At 41.0% G+C, this 24,268-nt stretch overlaps 1 protein-coding gene across 4 annotated transcripts in view; it reads left to right on the forward strand.

Moving 5' to 3' along the window:
• The window catches only part of galnt14 (UDP-N-acetyl-alpha-D-galactosamine:polypeptide N-acetylgalactosaminyltransferase 14 (GalNAc-T14)), a 332,011-nt gene that overhangs the window by 231,597 nt on the left and 76,146 nt on the right, over window positions 1-24,268 (forward strand). For 3 of the 4 annotated variants that reach the window (XM_041805581.1, XM_041805579.1, XM_041805582.1), the window contains exons 5-6: window positions 4,868-4,933; window positions 15,297-15,418. In XM_041805581.1, coding sequence (XP_041661515.1) covers window positions 4,868-4,933; window positions 15,297-15,418 — 188 coding nt within the window. The remainder of the gene's footprint in view (window positions 1-4,867; window positions 4,934-15,296; window positions 15,419-24,268) is intronic. The other variant, XM_041805580.1, reaches the window with a different exon arrangement.

Genomic DNA, 24,268 nt, shown 5'->3' on the forward strand with positions numbered 1-24,268 from the left:
GAGCTAAACCTTCCTTCACAGCAGAAAGAGAAGAAAAACACCAATTATTCCAGGAGGGAAACAAACCATCTCTGCAGAACGTGTAATCTGAGTGCGGCGGCTCGGTTCCACCTGCTGACGCTCCTCCACAGTCTCTGAAACATCCCATTACCAGAGACACCTGCTGAGAAGAGCTGACAGCCAATCAGGACAGATGGTGCGGCACGCACATGTATAAAAGTGAAAAACCAAGTAATGAAGGTTAAACAGAGCCAGATTCAGACTGTGAGAAATGATCAAGACAGATGAGGAAGAGGCGGAGAGAAGCAATCAGCAGAGGAGACTCATGTATGGAAAAGTAAACACGATATGAAGTGATGTTTTAACAAGCAACAGCCAGATAACCAGTGTGGACTCTCTCATACGTCTACATCCCAGACATGTCAGGAATGAACATGGAGGCTGATCTCTGAAACCACGGAGGACAAACTATTCAAGAACTCCTTTCCTCCCACACAACAGTGTGTCATTTAGTAACTCTTATTCCTCGCCTTGGGCTGTAATTCAAATTCTTTGCACAGATTTATTTTGGGATATTTGACCTAGCATGAGTATCCATGCTAACATTCTGCTGCACAGTGAAATAAAGTTTCTGTTTCAGACAGAAAGACTGTTCCTATCAAAGTATTAGTGGGAGGGAAGCATAGTAGAAATTCATAACCTGTGTAATGTCATTGGCTCCTTGGAGATGGAAACTGACAATGAAGCAGTGCATTGTTATTTATCAGCAGCTTGTTTTTCCATTTCAATCCTCAAGAGACCCTCTTTAGGAACTCTGGCTCCTGTGGCACAGAAGTGGAGACAACAATGGAGTTTGGTGGTGGTGGGGTGCGGGGGGTAGTGAAAGTGCATTTAAGAGTGGTAAAGGGGTTAAAAATGGTATAAATTGTTTAAAACTTGCAAAAATTGGCAAAAAAAGGGGGTCAGAGAGTGCCGAAATGTGTTAAAAAGGCAAAATGTGATGAAAGTACTACAATGGGACACAAAAATGCAACAAAGGGGCAGAAATGAGTGGGGAAAAAGTGGTAGGAATGGGAAAAATGGTTAAAAGTTGTAAAAATGTGACAAAAATGGGTAGAAAAATCGCATTAATGGGTTAAAACTTGCAAAAATTGACAGGAAACGTGGCGAAAAGGTGTCAAAGAGAACCAAAAATGTGTTAAAAGGGCGAAATGGGAACAAAGGAGTAAAATGAGATATAAAAATGCAGCTAAGGGGCAGAAATGAGTGGAAAAAATGTTGTAAAGTGGGTGGAAAATAGCACTAATGGGTTAAAACTTGCAAAAATTGGCAGAAAAATTGGTGAAAAGGGGTCAAAGAGTGCCAACAATGTGTTTAAAGTCAAAATGGGAACAAAGGAGGTAAATGGGATACAAAAATGCAACAAAGGGGCAGGAAAAAGTGGGGGAAAAAAGTGATAGGAATGGGAAAATGGTTAAGAATGGTTAAAAAAAAAGTGGCAAAAATTGGTAGAAAAATTGCATTAATGGTTTAAAACTTGTAAAAATTGGCAGGAAACGTGGCGAAAATGGACCAAAGAGTGCCAACAATGTGCTACAAGGGTAAAATGGGAACAAAGGAGTAAAATGAGATATAAAAATGCATCTAAGGGGCAGAAATTAGTAAAAAAGAAAAAGTGGTAAAAATGGGAAAAGGTGGTAAAAAAAAAAAAGTGGCAAGAATGGGTGAGAAAATGGCATAAATGTATTATTGGAATATTTGGAACACTTGACAAAAAGGGGCGTAAGGGTGACAAAAAGAGGGTTAAAAGATGCAAAAACTTGATGAAGGTAAAAATGGGTCCCAAAAATGCAACAAAAGGGCAATAATGAGCGGGAAAAACAGGGAAAAGCGTTTTCAAGTGGAAACAAATGGAAGTGGTACAAATGGAAAAAGTTTGGTTTCAAGGGAAAAATGTTGCAGAAATGGGTTACAAAAATGCAAAATGGGCCGTAAAATGGTGGAAAATGGTGACAGTGTGTTAAAATGTGACAAAAAAGGGTGAAAAGCAGCATAAATGGGATAAAATGACAAAAAAATAGTGGGAAAAAAGTGGTGAAAAGGGGCAAGAGTGGCAAAAATAGGTTAATAGAGGTGAAAAAAGGTTGTTAAATGGGATACAAAAATGTAACAAAGGGGCAAACACTTTCTGGGACCACCTTATAAATAGAATAATCAGAGTAAGGAAGAAATAATAAGAAGTAAGGAAATTGTAAGCATACACAGAGCCATAACTTCCTAAATGTGTGTTTTAAAGAACCTTGTTGTATGTAACTGTGAGCTATTTTGTTTCAGAGTACCATAAAGCTCTTTGAATTGTAGTTTATAGTTTGGTATAAGGGGGACTCTTATTTTGAAGGCAACTGTCTTGCCTTTCATCACTATGAGTTCATGTTTTCAAAGAAGTCTGAAGAAGGGAGGAAAGAGCGCGTGCCCAGGCATCTGTTCTGGGTCAGAGAGCTCTGATGGAGGTTTGCAGTCACTCAGGGCCACTGACCTTTGACAGAACATCACTGAAGATTGTTCTGCCCTCCAGCTCGTCTTCAATGTTTTTTCTTCAACACACAGCAGAAGAGAGGGCAGTTATAGAGCTGTTCAAAATGCAAAGTTCAGCTTTTGCTGTTTGTTGTCACTGGTGATTATCTGTGTCTTTTGGGATGTACTGGAAAGGGAGAACTCTGACTCCAGCATACAGTATAATTAACCATCAATTAATACTCACAAGCTTCATGATACAGTAGTGTTCATAGACAGCTAACTGATTACTGTGAGTGGAAAAGACAACATGAGTTCATAACCATGCTCTGGTCTAAGAGGAAGGGCAACAATTAGCTACTCCTGAAACGTGGCGCATTGAATCATCTGTTGTCTTGGTTCTTTTGTACCTTTATTCAACTTTTTTAACCCATTGATAATGAAAGATATATACTAAAGGGACAAAAGTATCTGGTCGCCTGACTGTTACACCAACAGGGACAGTGATGTTATTTGATCAAATACTTAAATATGGAGTAGGCCCCCCTTTGCAGCTATAACAGTCTCCACTCTTCTTAGAAGGCTTTCCACAAGATTTAAGTGTTTTTGTGGGAATGTGTGCCCATTCACTCTGTAGAGAATTTATGAAGTCAGGCACTAATGTTGGATGAGAAGGCCTGGCTGACTATCTCTGTTCCAGTTCATCCCAAAAGTGCTCTGTGGGGGTGAGATCAGGGCTCTGTGTGGGCCAGTCAATTTTTTCCACACTCAACTCATCAAACCATGCCTTTAAAATCCTTCTTTGTGCACTGGGGCACAGTCATGTTGGAATAGAAAAAGGGCCTTCCCCAAACTGTTACCATACAGTTGGAAGCAAAGCATTGTCCAGAATGTCTTAGTATGCCAAAGGATTAAGATTGGCCTTCACTGGAGATAAGGGGCCTCGCCCTGAAAAAACCCTGAAAAACAGCCCCATACCATCGTCCCTCCTCCACCAAACTTTACAGAGGCAGGTAACATTCTTGTAGCATCCACCAAATCCAAACCCATCATCTGACAGAGAAGCATGATTCGCCACTCCATAGAACACGTTTTCACTGCTCCACAGTCTAGTGTTGGTGCACTTTACACCACTCCATCTGATGTTTGGCATTAGTTTTGGTGATGTGAGGCTTGCATGAAGCTGCTCGGCCATGGAAACCCATTTATGAAGCTCCTGCTGCATAGCTTTTGCGCTTACATTAATGCCGGCGGAAATTAAGAACTCTTCACCTATGGAGGCAGCACAACATCAGAGCATTTTCACACCGGATGTATTAGCGGTCGTTGACCCCACTCTGTGATTTTACATGGTCTGTCACTTCATGGCAGACCTGCTGTTGTTCCTAAACACTTCCTCTTTCTATTAATATTTCTTACAGTTGACTGTGAAGTATCTATCAGGGATGAAATTTCACAAACTGTCCTATTGCAAGAGTGTCAGAACAACACATTTTTTGTATCACAAATGTTTGCAAATGTAGTCTGCATGGCTAGGTGCTTGATTTTGTACACCTTCGGCAGTGGGTCTGACTGAAACACTTGAATTCAATAATCAACAGGTGTGGCCAAATACTTTTGTCCATATACTGTAAGCTAAACAATAGATATTCCATGGTAACAACTCTGACAAAAAACTACCTCGAGTTCTTGTAAACTGAATGAGATGTTTCAGAGCTGGACTGTTGAACGTTCAGAATCCCTGACATTTCTTCACTGAGGTGAAAGAGCAGAAACTAAAATCACATTTTCAGCTCCTCTCTGAGTTTCTTCTCATAATTACTTCACTGTTGTGGAATCAAATATTAACACCACATTTTTCAGTACTATTGGAATAATGTTGAATCTAATATTGATGTTGTAAGAACAGGAAATATTTTCATCTGCCATTGTTGTTCCAAAACACATTAAATATTAATTTCACTTATAAAAGACTCACATCCCTACAGTTCTGGTTCCCCTTTCTCCTCTACTCTCCTTTTTTTCTGACACTTTCCACCAGAGTCTTGGGTTTTTTTTGTATGTATTACAGCAGACAGTGTTATTTAAAATAATACATTAATAAGACTCTGAGAATTCAGCAGGGAGCGCACAGCCGGCTGAACAGCAGCTAAACAAACGTCAGAAGTTGTCAAAGTGAGAGCTTTGAATCGCCATCGTGCTGCGGCAGAGTTTTTCAACGAGTCACTAATTTCCCTCCAGACCCAAGAAATTATAAAGATTTATTACACAGCAGCACACAATGCATCATTCATCTCTGTTTTATATAATCCTATTCATGTGAATTTATTATACATTTGTTCTTTTTTTTTAGAAAGCGACTGCCAGCTTCTCATCAAACTGCCCAAAGTCAAATGTCTGCGCAACAACAAGAGAGAAGGTACGACCTCTGTGTGTTTGCTTTGTGTGTTTTTAGTGAGGCTGCAAGAGAATGGAAGAAACCAACATCTCCATGTTATTTTTAATCAAACACTGCATCTTTGGAGCAGAGTGTGCTGTATATTATATCATCATGGTGTCACAGCTTCAACTTCCTGAGACCTGAGCTTTTGTTTGAATGCATGTTTAGTTCCACACACTTATTTACGATACGATACAATACACTTAGTTGTCCCCTTGGGGAAATGTGTCTTCTGTGCTGCACACGTTCAGCTGCCATCACAATAATCATAATAATAAATCAGAACAATAAGCACAACAATACTTCTATATACAAAAGATCCACAAGTACATGGATTAGCACATATCACTAAAGAAACATGCACCAGTGACAACCAACATCCCACATATATTGCACATACCCATTGCACAAGATAGAATAGCAGTTTGTTTCTATTTTAAAAAGCAGTAATACGGTAATGTCAAGTCACAATGAGGAAAAAAGATAGAATATTAAAGCGGACATAATATGCAAAAATCACTTTTTCAGGGTTTTCTAACAAAAACATGTACTCCTGGCCTGTCCACAATCCCCTCAAGTATCAGATTTTCCCCTCATGATGTCATGTAGGGAGTTAGCCCCGCCCCCAGGTTCGGTTGGCCCTCCCTGCTTGGAAGAAAGTTCCACCCTCCTCTCTTAATCCTCTCCATTGCCAGTTGAGAGGAGGATTAGGGGAGCCACATCCATTTCCTTAGAGGGGCGTGGTCAGGGGCGGAGACAGATGGCTCAGTAACATTTAAAGCCACAGACAAAGAAACAGCTCGTTCTGAGCAGGGCTGAAACAGAGGGGTTTTTAGATATGCAAAGGGTTTTTTCAGCAACAAACCTCCCAGGCATGTTGTGGGAACCTCTGAGACCAAAATAAACTTATCTTTAAAGGGTAAAACATGCCCTCTTTAAAAGATAAAGTAGAACAATCCATTGAATTATTTCACAAACCATTCAGGACAAAAATGAGTTTTTAATCCAGTTTTTTGGGATAAGTAAGACCTGATATGTATACCACAGAACAACACTTTTTTGTTTTTACTTGTTTGAAGTTAATTTCACAAAGATTTTTTTTTAATGCAAAAAATGGTAGTGTCATTTTCTGATGATAGACCAAAAGAAAATATTCAGGCCAAGTGTGAAATAAATTCACTAAAGGTTCTGGAGAGCTTGAAAAACTTCCTTTAAATTACGAGAGCTCTCCAAAACATAAAAACCACCCAAATTTTCCCCAAATTTCAAATACATTTCCATTTCTGTGAAAATTCGTATTTATTTATTTTAAAATTCCACAAACAAAACATATCCTTAGATATTTCCCAACTGTTTCAGCCAATTTTTCTGAAAAAGATAAAAATTGAAATTCAATCTCCATACATTTTCATACAATTTGCCAAGAATTTAGAAATAAATTCCCTGAAATCACCATGAAAATTTAGGAAAATGCCAAAAGAGAGCAGATCAAAAAGCAAAGAGCAGATAGTCTAAAGACAAAGGACTGGGTTCCCAAATATATGAGCAAAAATACTACAAAGAGGATTTTCATGATATGTCCCCTAACACACTAACATTTTCTAATGTTGCAACGAACGCTCAGGGACAGACATACGGACAGGTAGACAGGCGGACACTGAGTGAGTGAAGTGAAATGGATTCCTTCATCTCTGCCTTCATATGGAACTGTGGCGCTGAAATGACCTGAATTGAATTGAAGTGACAGGAGCTGCAGCTGAAATGGAGCCCAGAGAGGCAGAGAGGGACGGGGCGACATGTCAGAAAAGAAATGTTACTGAAGAGAAAATGTCCTCCACCAGCTCCAGCCACCCATAGCACAACTTCAGAGCACAGCCACGACCTCACATTTGACTTTCTCTCTTTAAAAACCACCAGAAAAAAAAACTACAAACGATTCACAAAGAACCTGCAAATCAGAAATGACAACCAGTGGAGAGTTAATGTCTCCATCAAACTAAATATGGATGTTGTCCCTCTGTTGGATGGTTAATATAGTCATGCGTCATAGCTACGCTTATCATTCCTCTGTGAAATCCATTCAGAGCTGCCGTCATGCTCTTAAATATAGAAAATAAATGAATGCAACGCACAAATTAACACGACAGCTTGACAATGTGACGGGTCAGGAGCATTTTTGGAAGTGAATTAATTGTAAGGGGCCTCTGCAGGTGGAGGTTCAGAGAGCTGAAGGTAGTATTTGATACTCAGAGCTCACTAGGAGTCTCACTAATGTAAAACAGGCATGTGGATTTTTTTAAATCTTTGGTTCTAAACCACAAAGATGTTCACCTACGGATTTCACAGACTTTCAAAACTGAGGTTTATTAAAAGGACAAAAGAGAAGAATCATTAAAAAGCTGCTTGGTCTTTGATGTCTGTGAATTTCCCTGTTAAATTCAGACACAAAGATTTGAGAGTGTGTGAGAAATTAAACATGGTGAGTTTTTTTTCTTCCTTTATCAAGATGAGCAGTCACTATTGTTAAAAAACTTCATAAAACTTTGCCCCAAGCCTTGGTCATACTTCAATCAATCTTCGATTGTATCTACAGTGCTGTCAAAAATTATTCTCTTCCTTTCTGATTTTTTAGATGTTTTGCATTTTTGTCACACTTAAATATTTCAAATCATTAGATTATAGCATTTGACAAAGATTTCCAGAGTAAGTGCAAAATAGTTTTTAAATGATGATTTCATTTAGAAAACTATAAAAAAAAGCACTCGGAGGGCGCAGACCTCTGCCATTAACCCTATCTCCCAATGGTGAAGAATCCTTTAAAAAATTCCTGGAACCATCCCCATGTGCCCTCCACCACAGCATTCGCCAATTACTCCCTCCCATGGTGAAGCAAAGCATTGGCTTTGCTACGGGTGCCATCAGATGCACCCATGGTCTCACTGGACGACTGGAAGTCATGGCAGAGGGTGAATATTCCTCTATTGCTCCCAGCATTGTGAGTATTCTTGCTACAATTCGCTGTCTTTCTCTCTGTTACGCTCCGACTCGTCTCCTCGACCGGACGTGCTTCTCTCAAACTCTGTAAACTTCAAAACTTTGAATGGAAACACACCCAAAAACTGCTGCTGGGATTGAAGTTACTCATGTCCACCATCTCCTGGTGTAAAGTGGTAACAGCACAGACCTCTGCCATTAGCCCTATCTCCCAATAGTACAGAATCCTTAAAAAAATTATTAGATCCAGGTGGTGATCTGGATCACTCCCAAAATCTATTCAGTTCTTCCTTATGCCATTTCTGACATTTCCTGAAAATTTCATCACAATCCGTCCATAACTTTTTGAGTTATGTTGCTAACAAACAAATGAACAAACGAACAAACCCACCTGATCACATAATCTCCTTGGCGGAGGTAAAAAGCCATCCACACCTACCATCTGTGAAAGAAAAACTGTTGAATCCAGAAATCTCTTAAATAAAACATGTCTGACAAAGTGAAGTGGGCTAAAAGATCTCCAAAAGCAACACATCATGCTCATCTAAAGAGACTCAAGAACAGAAGAGAGTTTGTTTATCCATGAGCTTAGAGAGATTAAATATTGGACTGACTAACTGCAACATCGCCACCTATCGTCAAACCTCAGGCCCTATTTTGTGTGTTGAGAATAACAAACACTCTTGGAGTGTGAAATAATTAAAGACGCTCTGCGACCGTGATTCAACAAGACCAACATGTCAGAATTTTTCTTGCAGCACTGGCTAATTTCACATCCTGACCTGATTTCAACCACATGAATCCTGATACCTACCAACAGGAGAGTATTAGCTCCTTAAAGGTGTCATATTTGACCCTTTTAAGACAAGTTTATATTGGTCTTAGAGGTCCTAAAACATGCCTGTGAAGTTTGTTGCTGAAAAACACTCCAGTGTAGGATTTTTGCATGTCTAAAAACTCCTCTGTTTCCGCCCTGCTCAGAACGAGCTGTTTCTGTGTCTGTAGCTTTAAATGTTAATGAGCTGTCTGACTCTGCCCTTCTCAGGAGAGATAGGGCATGGGTTTGGTGCAGGCTTGGAGGATGGCCATCAGGAGGCCAGAGCAGTACAAGACCAAGGTTGACACGGCAAATGCTCCCACGCCTTCCCTGACCTCTCCATGCAGAAATCACTTCCTGTCCCCCATCTGGAGTTCTGTGCTGTGATGTTATGCCATCTGAAAACAGCCTTTTCCTTAGTTCCTTGAAGCGAGCCCCAAGTATACAATTTGAGGAAGAGCCGTTTTTGCAATTCAAAAATCACTGGAGGCTGCCACTAAGACTGGATCAACCTGGAGATCTGTGTAAACAAGAAAGATACTAAAGGATTTTCCAGATCATTTTATCGATGAGCTCACAGAGTTTCTTGGATACAAAGCTCCAAAGTGTAAACTGTACAAATTTGATCCTAGGGAGTCTAGACATCAATGATGGAACCAAATGCAGAATGATTTATTAATGCGGTGCAAAAACAAATCAGCAAACAGAGCATAGAATATGAGAAATTCTCAAAAGCTACAGAAATGAAGGAAGGAGGTTGGTTTGCCGGTTTTATTGTTAGGCTAGAAAATTCATGCCTGAGTTGAGGTACCTATAGATGCAGTCTCCACCTCCTGAGTGCACGGTTCTTTTCTGTCTTATTTGACAGTAATATACGGTAAAGAACAGAAGAACTCCGGGGTAGAAGCCTGTAAAAGCTTTTGTGCTGAAGGCTGTCTACACCTGTAATGTTAGACTGGCACACAGATGCCGCACTCAAAGTGAACATGCACTAGAGGAACAAAGGAGTTTGAAGCCATTTAAGCTACAGCATTCAAAATCCAAATATACCACTGTTAACAGGATCTACAGCAAGAGTAAACATACCTTCACTTAAACCTTCACCATCCCCTCTGTCTACTCTCTAGTTAAGATTGCATTCCTTCTTTGAACCAACCTCGGCACCGTTCTCCTGGAAAGACAGACCTTTTCAGACAACTTATTACTGTTGTTTTGTACCACTTGAGTTCAAACAGCATCGTCCTTACTGGAGCAAACTAAAGCAGAAAACTCTGAGAGCTCCGTAATGTCGCTGTGTTTGTCTCTGGAGAGTAGAACTAGTTGAACTTAGATTGCTGCAGAGGAGTACCTGAAAAAGCAGGTTATTTTCACTGCTATCTCTTTTGCTTTTGCTTTAATCAACATTTCCTGTCCTTTTTCATCCCAACAGCCTCACACTTTCTTTTCCTGTATTTCATTTTTCTTTCATGTTCACTTCACTACTTCTTCATTTTTAATCCTCACCAACCTCTCTCACACACATCTGTCCGTCTTTTTTATCACCAGGAATTCTTGTCTTACATGCGTTAATAAAGGATTTCATTATGACACAGTCATGCTGAACAACACTTAAACACAACCGCACACATGGACAGGGTTTATCAGTTTAGCTTGTTAATGGTTTATGACTTCAGGGTTATATAGTCCTCGCTAAAACACACCAGGCTGAAACTTAATTTGATGGCATAGAGCACATTGCCTAGAACATGTGGTGCTAAGTGATTATGGGCATGTTCCCTTTATATTGCTTTTTAAACAGCACATAATCTGAGTGCACAAATCCATACACAAAGAGGTTGGGTTAAGATTATACATAGGTGTACCTTGGGTATAACATTACCTAAACCAGTCCGAGTATTTATGACAACACTTTCTCCACTGCTTCATCATTTTCTCTGTCTGACTCAACCACTCACTCATCATCAGTCAACAGGTGAAGTGACAGATTGTTCAGACAGAGGGGGAACTCTATTTAAGAAGAGGGAAGGAAGGACTAAACTAAACTTTGCAGTATATATCTGCTAGTACTTGAAATACTTTCCTGTTACCCTGGGTAGTTTGAGTTTATTTTTAATTCAAGCCCCCGGAGGCTGTACTTGACTGCCCACAGAGATATGAGACTTTATCTGGACTTGCCCATAAAGACTTGAGACTTGATTTGGACTTTCAGAGTCAGTTTTTAAAATCAGCTTTATTGGCCAAGTGTACTTTTGCAACAACAAAAAAAAAAACCTTGACACTGGTTAGCTTTTCACTCAATGTACAGGAATTAAACATTAAATAAAAATTAAGATGCACAAGCTCTTGTTAGATATTTTTTTCAAAACCGACCCCAAAAAGTAAGGAATTTTATGTTTGGTATTTTATTTTTGTTTTAACAATACTTCTTGACAATAAGCCTTACAGTATATCATTAGAAAGCCTGTTACTTTCCCTTTGAAATGGTGCCACATTTGTAAGGAGCACACATTTGTGGGATGAGCAGCAGAGCTGACTCTTGTTTGGTGTTTTTTTTTTATTTCTAGAACCCCCAGGTTCCTGCTCCTGTCTGTAGGTGTCTGCTCCAAGAATTGGCATGTTACTTTTGACTGATCTGAATAGAGACGTTGTGGTGGCGCAATTTCCAACTAGTGTTCTGCGAAACCAAGTTGCAGCAAAATTTGGAGAGAGCCCTAGTACTGTCTCCAAACTAAAGGCCAAGTTCCATGTAACAAGGATCATCAGAGATAGGCTGCGAAGTGAGCATCCCAAGTAGAGGACAACCAAAGAAGACTATTTCCTCACCCTCAGCACTTAGAAATCATCTTCGACAGATTTGAAGTCAAGGTTTGCAGGACGAGGGTTGGGTATTGTTTGTTTTTTTCTGATACTGTTACCAAATTGTTACTTTTTATACAATACCAGTGCCTAAATGCTGCCTGACTTGATCCTTTTGTTATAAAAGAAGCATGTTGAAAGTCACCTGAAAATAAAAGCTGTCTGGGTATCATAATGATTTAAAAAGTATCTCTATAAGGTGCCAGTCAAACGTGGGATAAGAAAAGGAAACCAGTGTAACTTAACACCTAAGTTACACAAAATCAGTAACCCATTTCCGGCCTTTTATTTGGGGGTGTCAGGGTATCAAAATTAAGTAGCAATAACTGTGTTGTGTTTCAGTCCGGTGGGTTGTGGATGTGTTGGTACTGGTACCATGTCAGTGCTGGACTCTGATACTCATTCCTATACAGGACAATATGGCTGACGGCCCACTGCCAAGGTTTCTGGAACAGACTGCACACTGCCAATCTCGGGTCTCAAAAGGCTGCCAGGAGGTCTGCCATAACTGCCCTTCACCATCTGGCCCATTTTCACTGGTGTCAGCAACACTCCCACTGAAGCAGGAACACGCGGGGGAACGTTATGTTCATTGATGAGTCAGATTATGGCAGTTGTATCGTATAGAAAACACTATGCTGATTTCTGCACCGATAGAGTAACGTCTTTTGATTGAGGCTGTGTGATGGAGTGGGACAACATCCCCCTCACAGGAAAATGAGGCTTGTCATCAGGGGAGGCAACCTCAATGCAGAGAGATATTTAGATGAGATTCTGCAACCAATGGCAATCCCATATCTCCACATTCTAGGGCCAAACTCTATCCTCCAAGATGACAATGCTCGCTCCAACAGAGCAGGGTTTATCAGAGACAACCTCCAGGATTTGGGAGTGGAAAGGATGGAATGGCCTGCCAGCAGTCCTGACCTCAACCCCATAGAATATTTGCAGGACCAGCACAACCACACTGGCTGACTTGTGACAGAAACTGGTTGAAGAATGGGATGCCATCACACAGCAGTGTGTGACCAGGCTGGTGACCAGCACGAGAAGGAGGTGCCAGGCTGTTGTCCATCAAACAAGAGTCAATGACAGATTAATCTGTTTGGCATTGGCAGAGAAGATTTGGCAATTCTTTAATGGGTGCAACCCACATACTCAGCTCTGCTGCTCATCCCACAAATGTATGTTCCTTACAAATGTGGCACCATTTAAACAGGAATAAACAGGCTTTCCAAAGATGTAAGATTTTTGACCATATTTTTTAACATTTTTAGGTAGTTTAATTTTTCAGGTCATAAAAAATCTTCATTTGATTTTTAAAAAAGTGTAAGAACCCTGCTTTAAAGAGGTGTGTCAATTAGCTGCTGAAAACTGTCTGCAAAAATCATAATTCTCCCTCACAAATATATCCGAGTGAACACACTAGCAGCTATGATAGTTGCAGACAGTTAGAGTCATCAGCGTATATTAACAGTCTCCCTTGTACAAAGTCAGCCTGTCCTGCACACTGTGTGGTGTTTGTGAGTAAATGGGCTTCCTCTTGTGTGAGCATGCTCGTTTATCTGTGTGCCTGCTTGTATGTGGGTCCGGTTTGTGTGTGCGTGTGTCCACCCATCCAGAAAATAAAGCCTTATTGAGGATGAAATGGGATTTTTAATTGGCTGAGCCTCGGCCTAACAGAGCAGCGTGAAACTTCACGGCCCCTCGTACAATGTCACCGACACACACACTCACAAAGGACCCACACACAGTCACACGCTCATTTGAAAGGACAGCCACGCACACACACGGAGAGCGTCTCCATGTCAGGGAGTATTGATTAGAGCATTTAGTCCAAATAGAAGAGAACACTGGCCCCCATCAGGGAGAGCTCCCTAACAGGCCCATTTAAACACACCCACTCTGTCTGCCTACAACACAACCACAATCAGCCGACACACACGTTAGCTGCTGCTGACACTTCCTCCACACACTCATGCAGAGTGTGATGGGCCTGTTAAAAGGTTGTGTCCATGTCTGACAGCGCCTCTAAGAGCCCAGCATCGATTTTCCTCTCTGCTGACTGACTGAGAGCGAGCGAAGACGAGTGAGAGCAAAGGCTCAGATACGCGATGTCAATAGGTGGAGCAAGGCAGTAACAAAGCCGAGGTTAAGGGTTCTATTCCCTGTAAACGCCTCAAAGTATCCTGTCCTATCCTGTGACGGTGGGTTTGTCTGTGTGTGTGTTGCTAAAGGGCAGGGGTCTGTGTGTTTAACTGATAGTCACAGCTCGTGAGCAGGAAAGTTGAATACATACTGTCTTATCCCATCTGCCGCCCTGAAAAGAATCAATTTCAGCCGGTAAAGTGGAGGATTTCAATTTATCAGAGAGCAGCTCAGGCAGTGCTGAGGTTGCATGCATGATGTGGATACAGCTCAGAGTGAGGTTAAAGTGTGAAAGCATGGATGTATGAGTACAGGAAGATTATTTTTGGTAAGGAATAAAGAGGGTCATCTAGTAAACAAACACTTGTTAGGTAATAGATGGTGCTTACACAAGACCTGTGCACCCTAAAATCAGGGTTAATCTTTTCAACTGTTGTAAAATTAGTCTTAAAATCCAAACTTTGTTTGTTTTGTTTGAAATTTTGGAATAAGGTTGCTGTAAAAATGTGAAAATGCGTTTTTACCCATTTTTGACATTTCTTTTCCATACATGTTTTTGCAACTTTTTGCCTGTTTGAGCAGCTTTGTCTATTTTCTGCCAATTTTTGCTAATTTATGCCATTTTTACCATTTTTTGCCACTTGTTGCACATTTTTGGCTCTACTTTTTGCCACCTTATCCCATTTTGCCACTTTTCTGCCAGTTCTTGCCCATTTTGGCCACTTCTTTTTGTCCCCTTACCCCATTTTTGTGACTTTTTTTTTTTTTTTTGCCATTTTCACCCATTTTTGCCACTTTTTGCCTTTGTCATATCTTGCCCATGTCTGCCCATTTTTGTCCCCCCTCCCTTTCTGCTTTTGTCCTTTTATGCCACTTTTTTACCCATTTTTGCCACTCTACACTGCCACCTTTAAGCGTAGTGTAGAGTGATGTTTTGACTTTCTTTTGGTCAGAAATAATAAGCGACCATTAATCCATGCGTCGATAAGCATCGGTGGTTGTTATACCACTACTATTTTTATGTCTTTACTGTCATTGAAGACAATCATGGCCTGAGGCATCATGGTTTTGAGATGTCTGTCCATCCATCCATCCATTCATCCATCCATCCATGCATCCATGCATCCATCCATCCATCCATCTATGCATCCATTCATCCATCCATCCATCCATCCATCCATCCATCCGATGTACGCTCATTTGCTGTGCAGCTCTTGTAAATGTCATATCTGAAAAATGCTTTGACAGATTTCTTTGCTGTAATTTCACCATTAGAGCTTTAATGTTCTAACTTTCCTCACTTCCCACTGATTGCTAACTGGTGTTCTTCATTTCCTAGCCCCCATCTGGAATTTGCATGTCATCAGGATCACATGACTCCAAACAACCTAGCCTATATAGAGGCAGAGCTGAATGAGCTGCTCTAGCAGCAGTCAGTACAGGACCCTCGAGTGGTTTTGTCTTCATTTTTGAGGAGCTGTCATGTTGTCACTGATGAAAATGTATGTGTCTGTTCTTGTGCATCAGGTCTGATCCGGTCTAGAGTGCGGGGAGCCGATGCATCAAGGGCTGGAGTCCTTACCTTCCTGGATAGTCACTGTGAGGTGAACAAAGATTGGCTGCCCCCCCTGCTGCAGAGGGTCAAACAGGTAGACCCCCAAACCCACAGCCCATGTCTACTGCAGCAATCATTAAATCCAGATTTGCAGTCAGATCACTTTGCACACGTCTGATCTGAAGAGGAGTGTGTGTTAACGTGTGTATTAATGGGATCATAAGTGTCAATAACTTCAGCAAGGCCACTTTAAAATATGAAGTACTTCACAACACTACAGAAAAGAGTGTGTTTGAGTGTGTGTGCGTGAGGACTGCAGTGGTCGAGCTGAGAAAACGCTCTGGTAGAAAATAGCTGTCGCTCTGATTGCCTCTCATTAAGAAATAAGTGCTGCACTCTCTCCTTCACCCTGCTCCTCCCCTCTGCTCTCCTCTGTTTGTATCCCCGTCTTCTCTTCCTCCTTTTTTTCTCACCTCTTACCCTTTTTTCTTCTCCTCGTGTCACTTTTTTATGGCTTGTCACCTCTTCCTCCCTTTTATCTCCCTGTCTCCCATATGTCCTTTCCTCTCCTCTGTCTTCTTTTATATGCCATCTTCATACCCCCTCGTTTTCCCCTCCAATCATCTCTTTCCTCGTCTTTCTTCTCCTTTAACCCTCCAGTAACCCCCCCATCTTTTTCTTTCTACCTGTTGCTCTTTCTCCATACAAACTTTTTCTGTAGCTTTCTTTTTCTTTTTTTTTTTTTTTTTTGTTTAACAAAAACGAGCAACTAATGCATTAATCCAAGTGTGTTTACCCAGTTGATGCCTACATATCCTACATCATGGGCCACCAAAACTCAGACAGCATTTCCTAGACTAGTGGTTCTTACCTCGTCTCACATCAGGACTCACCACTGCCCTCTTCATAGAAAAATCACTTCTCAATTCTCTTAAAATTTTCAATCATAACCACATTTTTTCGTGAAACATTGGGTGGTTTGAACTTGAGAGGGAACAAAAGATTCAAAGGAATAAAGAGATGAAGATGTCCTTCAGAATTAAAGCACATCATCAACCTTTTGCCACTTTTTTTCAGGCGCACATCTGCAACCAACTGAACGTGGCTTCATGACCCACCACTGGGTCCCTACCCACCAGTTGAGAATCCAGGGCCTAGACTCAGACTCCCTGCATTAATCTTTAAGCTATGTGATCCCTTAGGGCACCTACAACTCAAACTTGATACTATGTGTCATTGGTTGAGAGAGAATCAACAGTAAGCTCCAGCATCCTAGAGCTACCTTGCTCCACAGCTTCTAATACCTACCCACAAAGAGAGCAATAGATAGGTGGTATTTATGACAGTAGGCAAGAGTCCGGTTGGCTAATTGGGCTGTATGCACTACCTTCCCACTGTCCTTGATTTTCATTCCTCTTCTTTACAGGAAAGAAGAGGGGAACAGTTGTAAAAAAAAAAAAAGGAAAAAAAAAAGGACAGGAAAGACAAAGCTAGAGTCAGGAGCCTGTTTGGGCTAAAGCTGCTCTTTGTCAATTTGGGCTGTATGCATTACCTCCTCTTACTTTCCTGTTTTATTGGAGGAAAGAGGAGAGAAGGGGTCAAAAAAGTCATTAGAAAGAGGACAGGAAGACAGAGCTAGGGCGAAAAAACAGTGTAGGCTAAAGCTCATCCCTGCCAAGTAAGGCTTTTAGCAATACCTCCCCATTTTCCTCCATTTTCATTGAGAGGAGAGAAGATGGAAGCAAAGTTGGAAAAAGAAGACTGGAAAGGCAAACCTATAGGGTCAGGAGCCTGTTCAGGCTAGAGCTCCTTGTCAGCTTGGACTGTTTGCGCTACCTCCACCTACTCCCATGTTTTCATTAAGGCAGAATTGAGATGGAGGTTCAGAAGTTTTCAGAGAGAAGACAGGGAACACAGAGCTAGGATGAGAAGCCTGTTTAGGCTAGAGCTCACCCTTACAATGTTAGGCTTTTAGCACTACCTCCCCATTTTCCCCAGTATTCATTTAGAGGAGAGAAGATGGGAGAATAGTTAAGATAAACAGGACTGGAAAGGCAAACTTGCATGGTCAGGAGCCTGTTCAGGCTAGAGTTCCTTGTTGTCAGCTTGGGCTGTATGCACTACCTCCTCAGACTCCCATATTTTCATGAGGGCAGAAATGAGAGATGGGGGTATACCAGTTGTCAGAGGGAAGAGAGGGAAGATAGAGCTATGGTGAGAAGCCTTTTCAGGTTAAATGTCCACACCAAATAACTTGAGCTGCATGTACTGTATATCTATTATTGAAGAGGGGAGAGACCATGGAGGAAAGCTGTGATAAAGAGGACAGTAAAGGCAAAGCTTGAGTTAAAGAGCTGTTTTAGCAAGAGCTTCTTATTGTCCTCTTGGGCTCTTAGCTTGGGCAGCTTGGGCTAAATGCACTACCTCCTCCTACTCCAGTATTTTCATGAGGAGGTAGAGAAGTGATGGGGTAGAAAATTAGAATAATTAGAATATAGTTCTCCCCTGCAAGGTTAGACTGTATGCACTACCTCCCCCTACTCAACAGCAAATAACTGAAGTCCTTTACTTTTTATAGTAACCAATTGGCATTATTTGTCATCGAAAACCACTTTCACAAACTCTTAGAACTCCGTCTCTCCGTCTATCACAAAGTTGATCTTGCTATGAACTCAACATCCCACCTCTATTGAATAAACCCCAGCTTTCCTTCTTCTTATTCAACTAAATTTCTTCACCGTCTGCATTTTTTACCATTCCTCACCTTTCTTCTCTCAACTCTTTCTTAATATTTGTTGATTTGACTCGTCTATTCTCTTTAAAACACAGACCGTGTTCCTAATACTCCCCTGAATCCCTTTCTCATCCTTTTGCCTGTCAGCTGGTCTTTCCTTTCCTTTCTTTTCTATTCTTTCTGTTTACTCTTCTTTCCCCCCTGATATCATCACCTCTTTTCCATCTTTGTTTCTCTTGTTTCCCATCTAATGCTTTACTTCCCCCCTTATTTTTTCAGCTATCTTGACACTTAAAATGTCTCATTTCTCCCTTTTTTTCCTCTTTTCTTAAACCCCCTTTAATGCTTCGTCTCTCATCGCTTTCACTACAACTCTCACCTTATATATATATATGACTCTTCTTTATCACTTACCCTGCCATATCATCCTCATATTACCAGCCTTTTTCTCTTTCCTCTTGACTTCTGTCGTTACCTTTAATTTCATTTGATCATTTTTCTATCTTGATAGCTTCTTTTTTCCACCAACTCCATACCTTTACTTTTTTGTTTTTCCATCTTTCTTTCCATCTCTCTTACATCGATTGTTCGTCTATTTCACTCTTTCTTCTTTTCCTCTCTGTCACTTTATTGATTTTATCCCTGTAAAATACTCCTCCTAGTGCTATCCTCTTCTTCCTCCTGTCCTTGTCATTTGGTCCATTTTCTTTTCATCACCTCACCTTTCCTTTCCTTTTAACACCCATTCTCTCCTCTTTTCCACCTCTTGCCCTGCTCTTTCTACATTTCTCCTATCTCCCATACCTCCTTTTGGTCTGTTGCCTTTTATTCTCTGTCCCGCCCTCTCTTTAGTTTTCTGTCTTTGAATCTTCCTCTTCACTTTTCTTGTCTCTTCAATCTTACCCATTTCTTTTCTTACTTTCTCCTTCCATACAAACCCACTTTACCTGTCCTTTTTTCAAAGTCTATTCCTGCCTCTCTTGCTATATTTAAACCATGTTTTTTTTCCTTTTAACTTCCACTCTTTATGCCTCCTCTTCTTGTTTTTTCTCCCTTGTCTTTTACTTCATATTGATGTGACGCTGCCCGTCATGCATGCATGATGCATTTTGACTGTAGTTGACGTTAAAAAACACCTGCTATTTCACTTATTTTCTGTCTTTCAGTGTATTTATGTGCTTGACATTTTATTCATCTGTTTATTGTTTGTTTGGAACTTATCTCTGATGCTGCCTGTCTCGGCCAGAACATTCTTGAGAAAGACTTTAATTGCAAGAAGTTATTTCCCACCCATCCATCCTTTTCCGCTTATCCGGTCGCAGGAGTAGCAGGCTAAGCAAGTCCACCCAGATGACCCTTTCCCCAGCAACACTTCGCAACAACTCTTTCTGGGGGATCCGGAAGCGTTCCCAGACCTGACAGGATATGTAATCCCTCCAGCGGATTCTGAGGCTTCCCAGACAGACGTGCCCAGAATACCTCAACGGGAAGGGGACCATGAGGCATCCTGATCAGATGCCCAAACCACCTCAGCTGGCTCTACTCCTAATCCCCCCGGATGTCTGAACTCCTCACCCTATCTCTAAGGCTGAGCCCAGCCACCCTCGGAGAAAACTCATTTCAGCCGCTTGTATCCCCGATCTCATTCTTTCTGTCATTACCCAGAGTTCATGACCATAGGTGAGGGTTGGGAGGTAGCTCGACTGATAATTGAGAGCTTTGCCTCTCGGCTCAGCTCCCTCTTCATCACAACGGTCCGGCACAACGCCCAGAGTACTGCTGATGCTGCGCCAATCTGCCTGTCACTCTCACGCTCCCTTTTACCCTAACTCATGAACAAGACCCCAAGATACTTGAACTCCTTCACTTGGGGCAAAGACTCACTTCCCACCTGGAGTAGTAAATCCTTTATTTCTCCTTGTTTAATTAAGGTGAAATACGAAAAATTGATAATAATATTTTTTTTCTCAGTATTTGCAAATCTAAGTTGTGAACCAATATACCAGATGACAGCAGAGCAATGTGTAACCACATTAAGCACAGACATGCAGCATTTACCTGCAAGGGGGATCAAAAACTGGCAAAGCTAGCATTGCTAACATTCGGTTTTCGGAGTGTTTTTTTATTTTGACTCAATGCTGTTAGAATTTATATCTGGTCAGATTGACATTAACCACCTGGGAACATCCCCACTCCTCAGGGCATCCTGGTACCCTACTCTTGCCTCCTTTTCTTCATCCCTCTTCTCTTTACCTCCCCTCCCTTGGGGCCTCTCTTTAGCCCCCTTGTCATTTTAACTTTCCTATTTCAATTTTCTGGAGTCTCTTATTCTTCTCACTCTTTCTTCCTCCTTTCTCTCCCTCCTTAATTTTCTTTCCTCGTTTTGCAGCTCCTGTGGACGTCCCTTTCCTCTCTTGTACTTTACTTGTCCTAATCTAACCCCTCCTCAGCTTTAAGCTCTCACTTTCACGCCATCTGCCACTTTTTCTTGCCCTCTTCTGTCATCCAACTTGTCACTTCAATCTCAGGTCTTTCCTCTTTTTCTCACACCTTCTCTTGATACACCTTCCTTTCTGCCTTTCTATCTCTTTATTTGACTTCTGTCCTTGAACAACTTCTCTTCCCTTCCTCTCTGTGCTCTCCTCCTCTTTCATGGTCTCTAACATTTATTACTCAACACCTCTTCTCCTTGTTACCTTTTGCCTTTTTTGAACCCCCTTTCACCTCTGTAAACTCCTTTTTGTTACCACCATCAGCACGTTGTCTTATCCTTTTACTTTTATGCCTTTCTCTCATTTTCATGTCTTTTTATTTTTGGCTTTTACCTCCTTTCCCTGATCTTTTTTTACCCCTTCCCATCCCCCCCATCTCCCCACCTGTCCACTCCTCTTTCAGTGCATTAAGTCAGAGTTGTTTTTGCTGATATTCGACCTCTGACCTCCCTTTATAGAGCAGGGATCAATAAGTGAAACCAACAGAGACTGATCTGACTCTGCAGTTATACCAGCATCATACATATTCATACACAGCCTTTGAGTGAGTGTGGGCAGGAGACTCATCCGTCACTGTCCGCCCTGTCACTTCATAGTCGTACATATTCAGTTATAAATGTGCGAGATATTGATCCATATAAACACACATATACACACACTGCACACCATCATAAAGTCCTATTGCCCAAAAAATAATAGTCTGTCTGGGTGATAGAGAGCACTGATGTCCTGTCCAACTTCCAGGTTTACTCCTGTTCCCCATGATTACATTTCTCCTTCTGTTATCACCCATAAAGATGTTTTTTCATTCACACATTACAATGAGCTTTCCATTTTCTAAACTATATTTTCTCTCTGCTTCCATGCAGCACTGTCTGGATATTTTGCAATTTGTAGCAAAGAAAAAGTACTGTTTCCACACAAAGGAATAATCTTAAAGAGTCGTCCAATTGAAGTAATATACTTTTTTTCCAAATTAATTTATATGTATGTCTTTGTGTTTTGAAGTAAACCAACTTTAGTTGTTAAGTTGATCTTAAGAGCTTTAAAGCAACAAAAGCTGTCTGATTTGGATGTAACCAACATTCACTAACACCAGATTTCCTTTGACTTCTCTCGGGTTGCTGTCCCAATTAAACGTTTGAAACTTTTCATCTGCCAGCTCATTTTTTTAGACATTTTTATTCATTAGGAACCCTGCAGTTTCTGGTTAAATGTGGGCATGGGCATTATACTGGACTATTGCTGATGTCTAATATGCTAATATTTAAAAATGCATTTTCCTGACAGAGATATCTATTCTTAAATCTAAACTTCAGTCCTGAAAACACATTTTAAAAGTTTAAGGTTGAAAATAGAAGTAAAATTTCAGTCTTTAAAAGACGCTTTAAAATTAAAGGCATGGTATGAGATAAACAGGTGGTAATAGCAGTTTAAGTAGTGATAAAATAAAGCTAGCTGAAGAAGTAAAGCCAAAGCAGGTTGATCTTGTGGAAGCCGCTCCCACCCCCCACCCCATGTATAATCTTGAATTAACTGTGATTAACTACATAATTTGTAAAGCTGAGTTTAATTCCAGTAGCCACACCCAAGCCTGATCATTAACAGACCTGTTGAATCCAGAAATCTCTTAAATAGAACCTGTCTGACAAAGTGAAGTAGGCTAGTAGATCTCCAACACATCATGGCGTCATCCAAAGAAAATCAAGATGAGAACAGATGAGAAACAAAGCCACTGACATCTATCAGCCTGGAAAAGGTCACAAAGACATTTCTAAGGCTTTGGGACCCCAGACAACCACAATGAGAGCCATTATCCACAAATTGAGAAAACTTGGAACAGTGGTGAACCTTCCCAGGATCGGCCAGCCAACTGAAATGACTCCAAGAGCGCATGGACGACTCTTCCAGGAGTCCCCAAAAGAACCCAGAACGTCTTTGGTACTTTTCCATTACATGGTGCGACTCAGCTTGACTTGGCATAGCAGCCCCGCCTGGCAGGGGGAAGGAGATTGTCCGTTTGTGAGTCAGTTTGTGACCTGGAGCTCAAGCTTACTTGGGTTATGCAGCAGGGCAATGATCTGAAACACACCAGCAAGTCCACCTCTGAATGGCTTACACAAAAAAGAAGGTTTTTGAGTGGCCTTGTTAAAGTCTGGATTTAAATCTGACTGAGATGCTGTGGCATGTGGCAGGACGTTAATGCTTCTTTTGACAAGAAAAGTGGGCCAAAATACTCCCCATTGATAGGAAAGACTCATTGACAATTATCACAAATGCCTGCCTGCTGTTGTTGCCGCCAGATTATTAGGTTTAGGGGGCAATTACCTTTTCACATAAGACCAGATGGTCCAGAACTTTCTGATGTATTTTGACTTCAAGCTAAAGAACTTTCTGCCACCAGTTCAGTTCTGCCCACAAAACACATCATCAGTATGTAAAACCACAAATACGATGACTCCACTCCTGCCTTGAGAATGAAAACATAAGGAATTCATTCTAGAAATGATCAATAACAATGAAATAGTGGGGCAGTGTAAAGTATACTAAACAGCAGTGTATTATCTGGAAGTGCAGCTATAAAGCACTTTTTTATTGCTTTTGTGTTATACTGATATGGAAGTTTGAAGTTTCCACCTGCCGTATTGCTTTCCTGTAATGTTTTGTTGTCATCATTCTGCATAATATTCAGTGAATGACCCTGTGGGAAAGCAGGAGACTTTCATAAAGGATAATGAACATTTTATAATGATCATGATGATGCAGGATGTTGTCGAGGTCAGCGTTCCTCTCGGGTCGGTCATCAAATATTCACATTTCTAATCAGGTGGAAAAAAGAGAAGAAATGGCTGAAATTAAGAAAGTGCTCCCCGGTGATTTGAAAATAACACTCATCTAATTACAAGAGTGATGTTGGAAATGCTTCACCCACAGTGCTGCACGGTGTCATTACTGTAACAGCTATTAAAACGGACGCGATGCTTTGTAATGTGGCCGGAGCTGCAGAGGGATGCAGCCTGCGTCCCCTTCCACTGACCCCACAGCTAATGGTCCAGAACGGCTCCACCTGCTCTGTAATATCACCGGCTGAAGACTCATCCAGCCGTTAGAGCAAAATAATAGAGGGACACTCTATAGTTTAACAGGACCCACAGAGCTGGCATGCTTTGGCGGGCTCGTATGTGTATTTTCTGTTTTTATCCTTGTAAAGAGAAAAAGGTGCCATCAAGATGGAAATATGGGGGAAATCAAGTGCAGGCATCTGCCAGTTCTCACTTTTACAAGGGTTTAGGACTCCATTTAAGGGTTAAGGAGGCAATAACTGAGTAATATCCATTATAGTATTATGGACATATGGATGGTTGAACATGAAGGAGTGATATGGGCAAACATTATTCATTTCCTGGCTGTGGTTGGTGTCAGTGTTGTACTTTTTGCTTCTTAAAACATCCTGTGAGATGTGTAAATTATTGTGAAGCTACTTTAACAGTTGTCCATGGATAAGCTACTTAAAGGAACAATGTACTCATGTGCATACATTTTACATGTATGTGCAACACCCTGCTTCCCCCGGGTGTTGCACATACATGTAAAATGTATGCACATGAGTACATTTTACATACATGTAAAATGTACTCATGTGCATACATTTTACATACATGTAAAATGTATGCACATGAGTACATTTTACATACATGTAAAATGTACTCATGTGCAT

The sequence above is a fragment of the Cheilinus undulatus genome, linkage group 14 (genome assembly GCF_018320785.1).
Source record: "Cheilinus undulatus linkage group 14, ASM1832078v1, whole genome shotgun sequence".
In the NCBI taxonomy this organism is placed as follows: domain Eukaryota; kingdom Metazoa; phylum Chordata; class Actinopteri; order Labriformes; family Labridae; genus Cheilinus; species Cheilinus undulatus.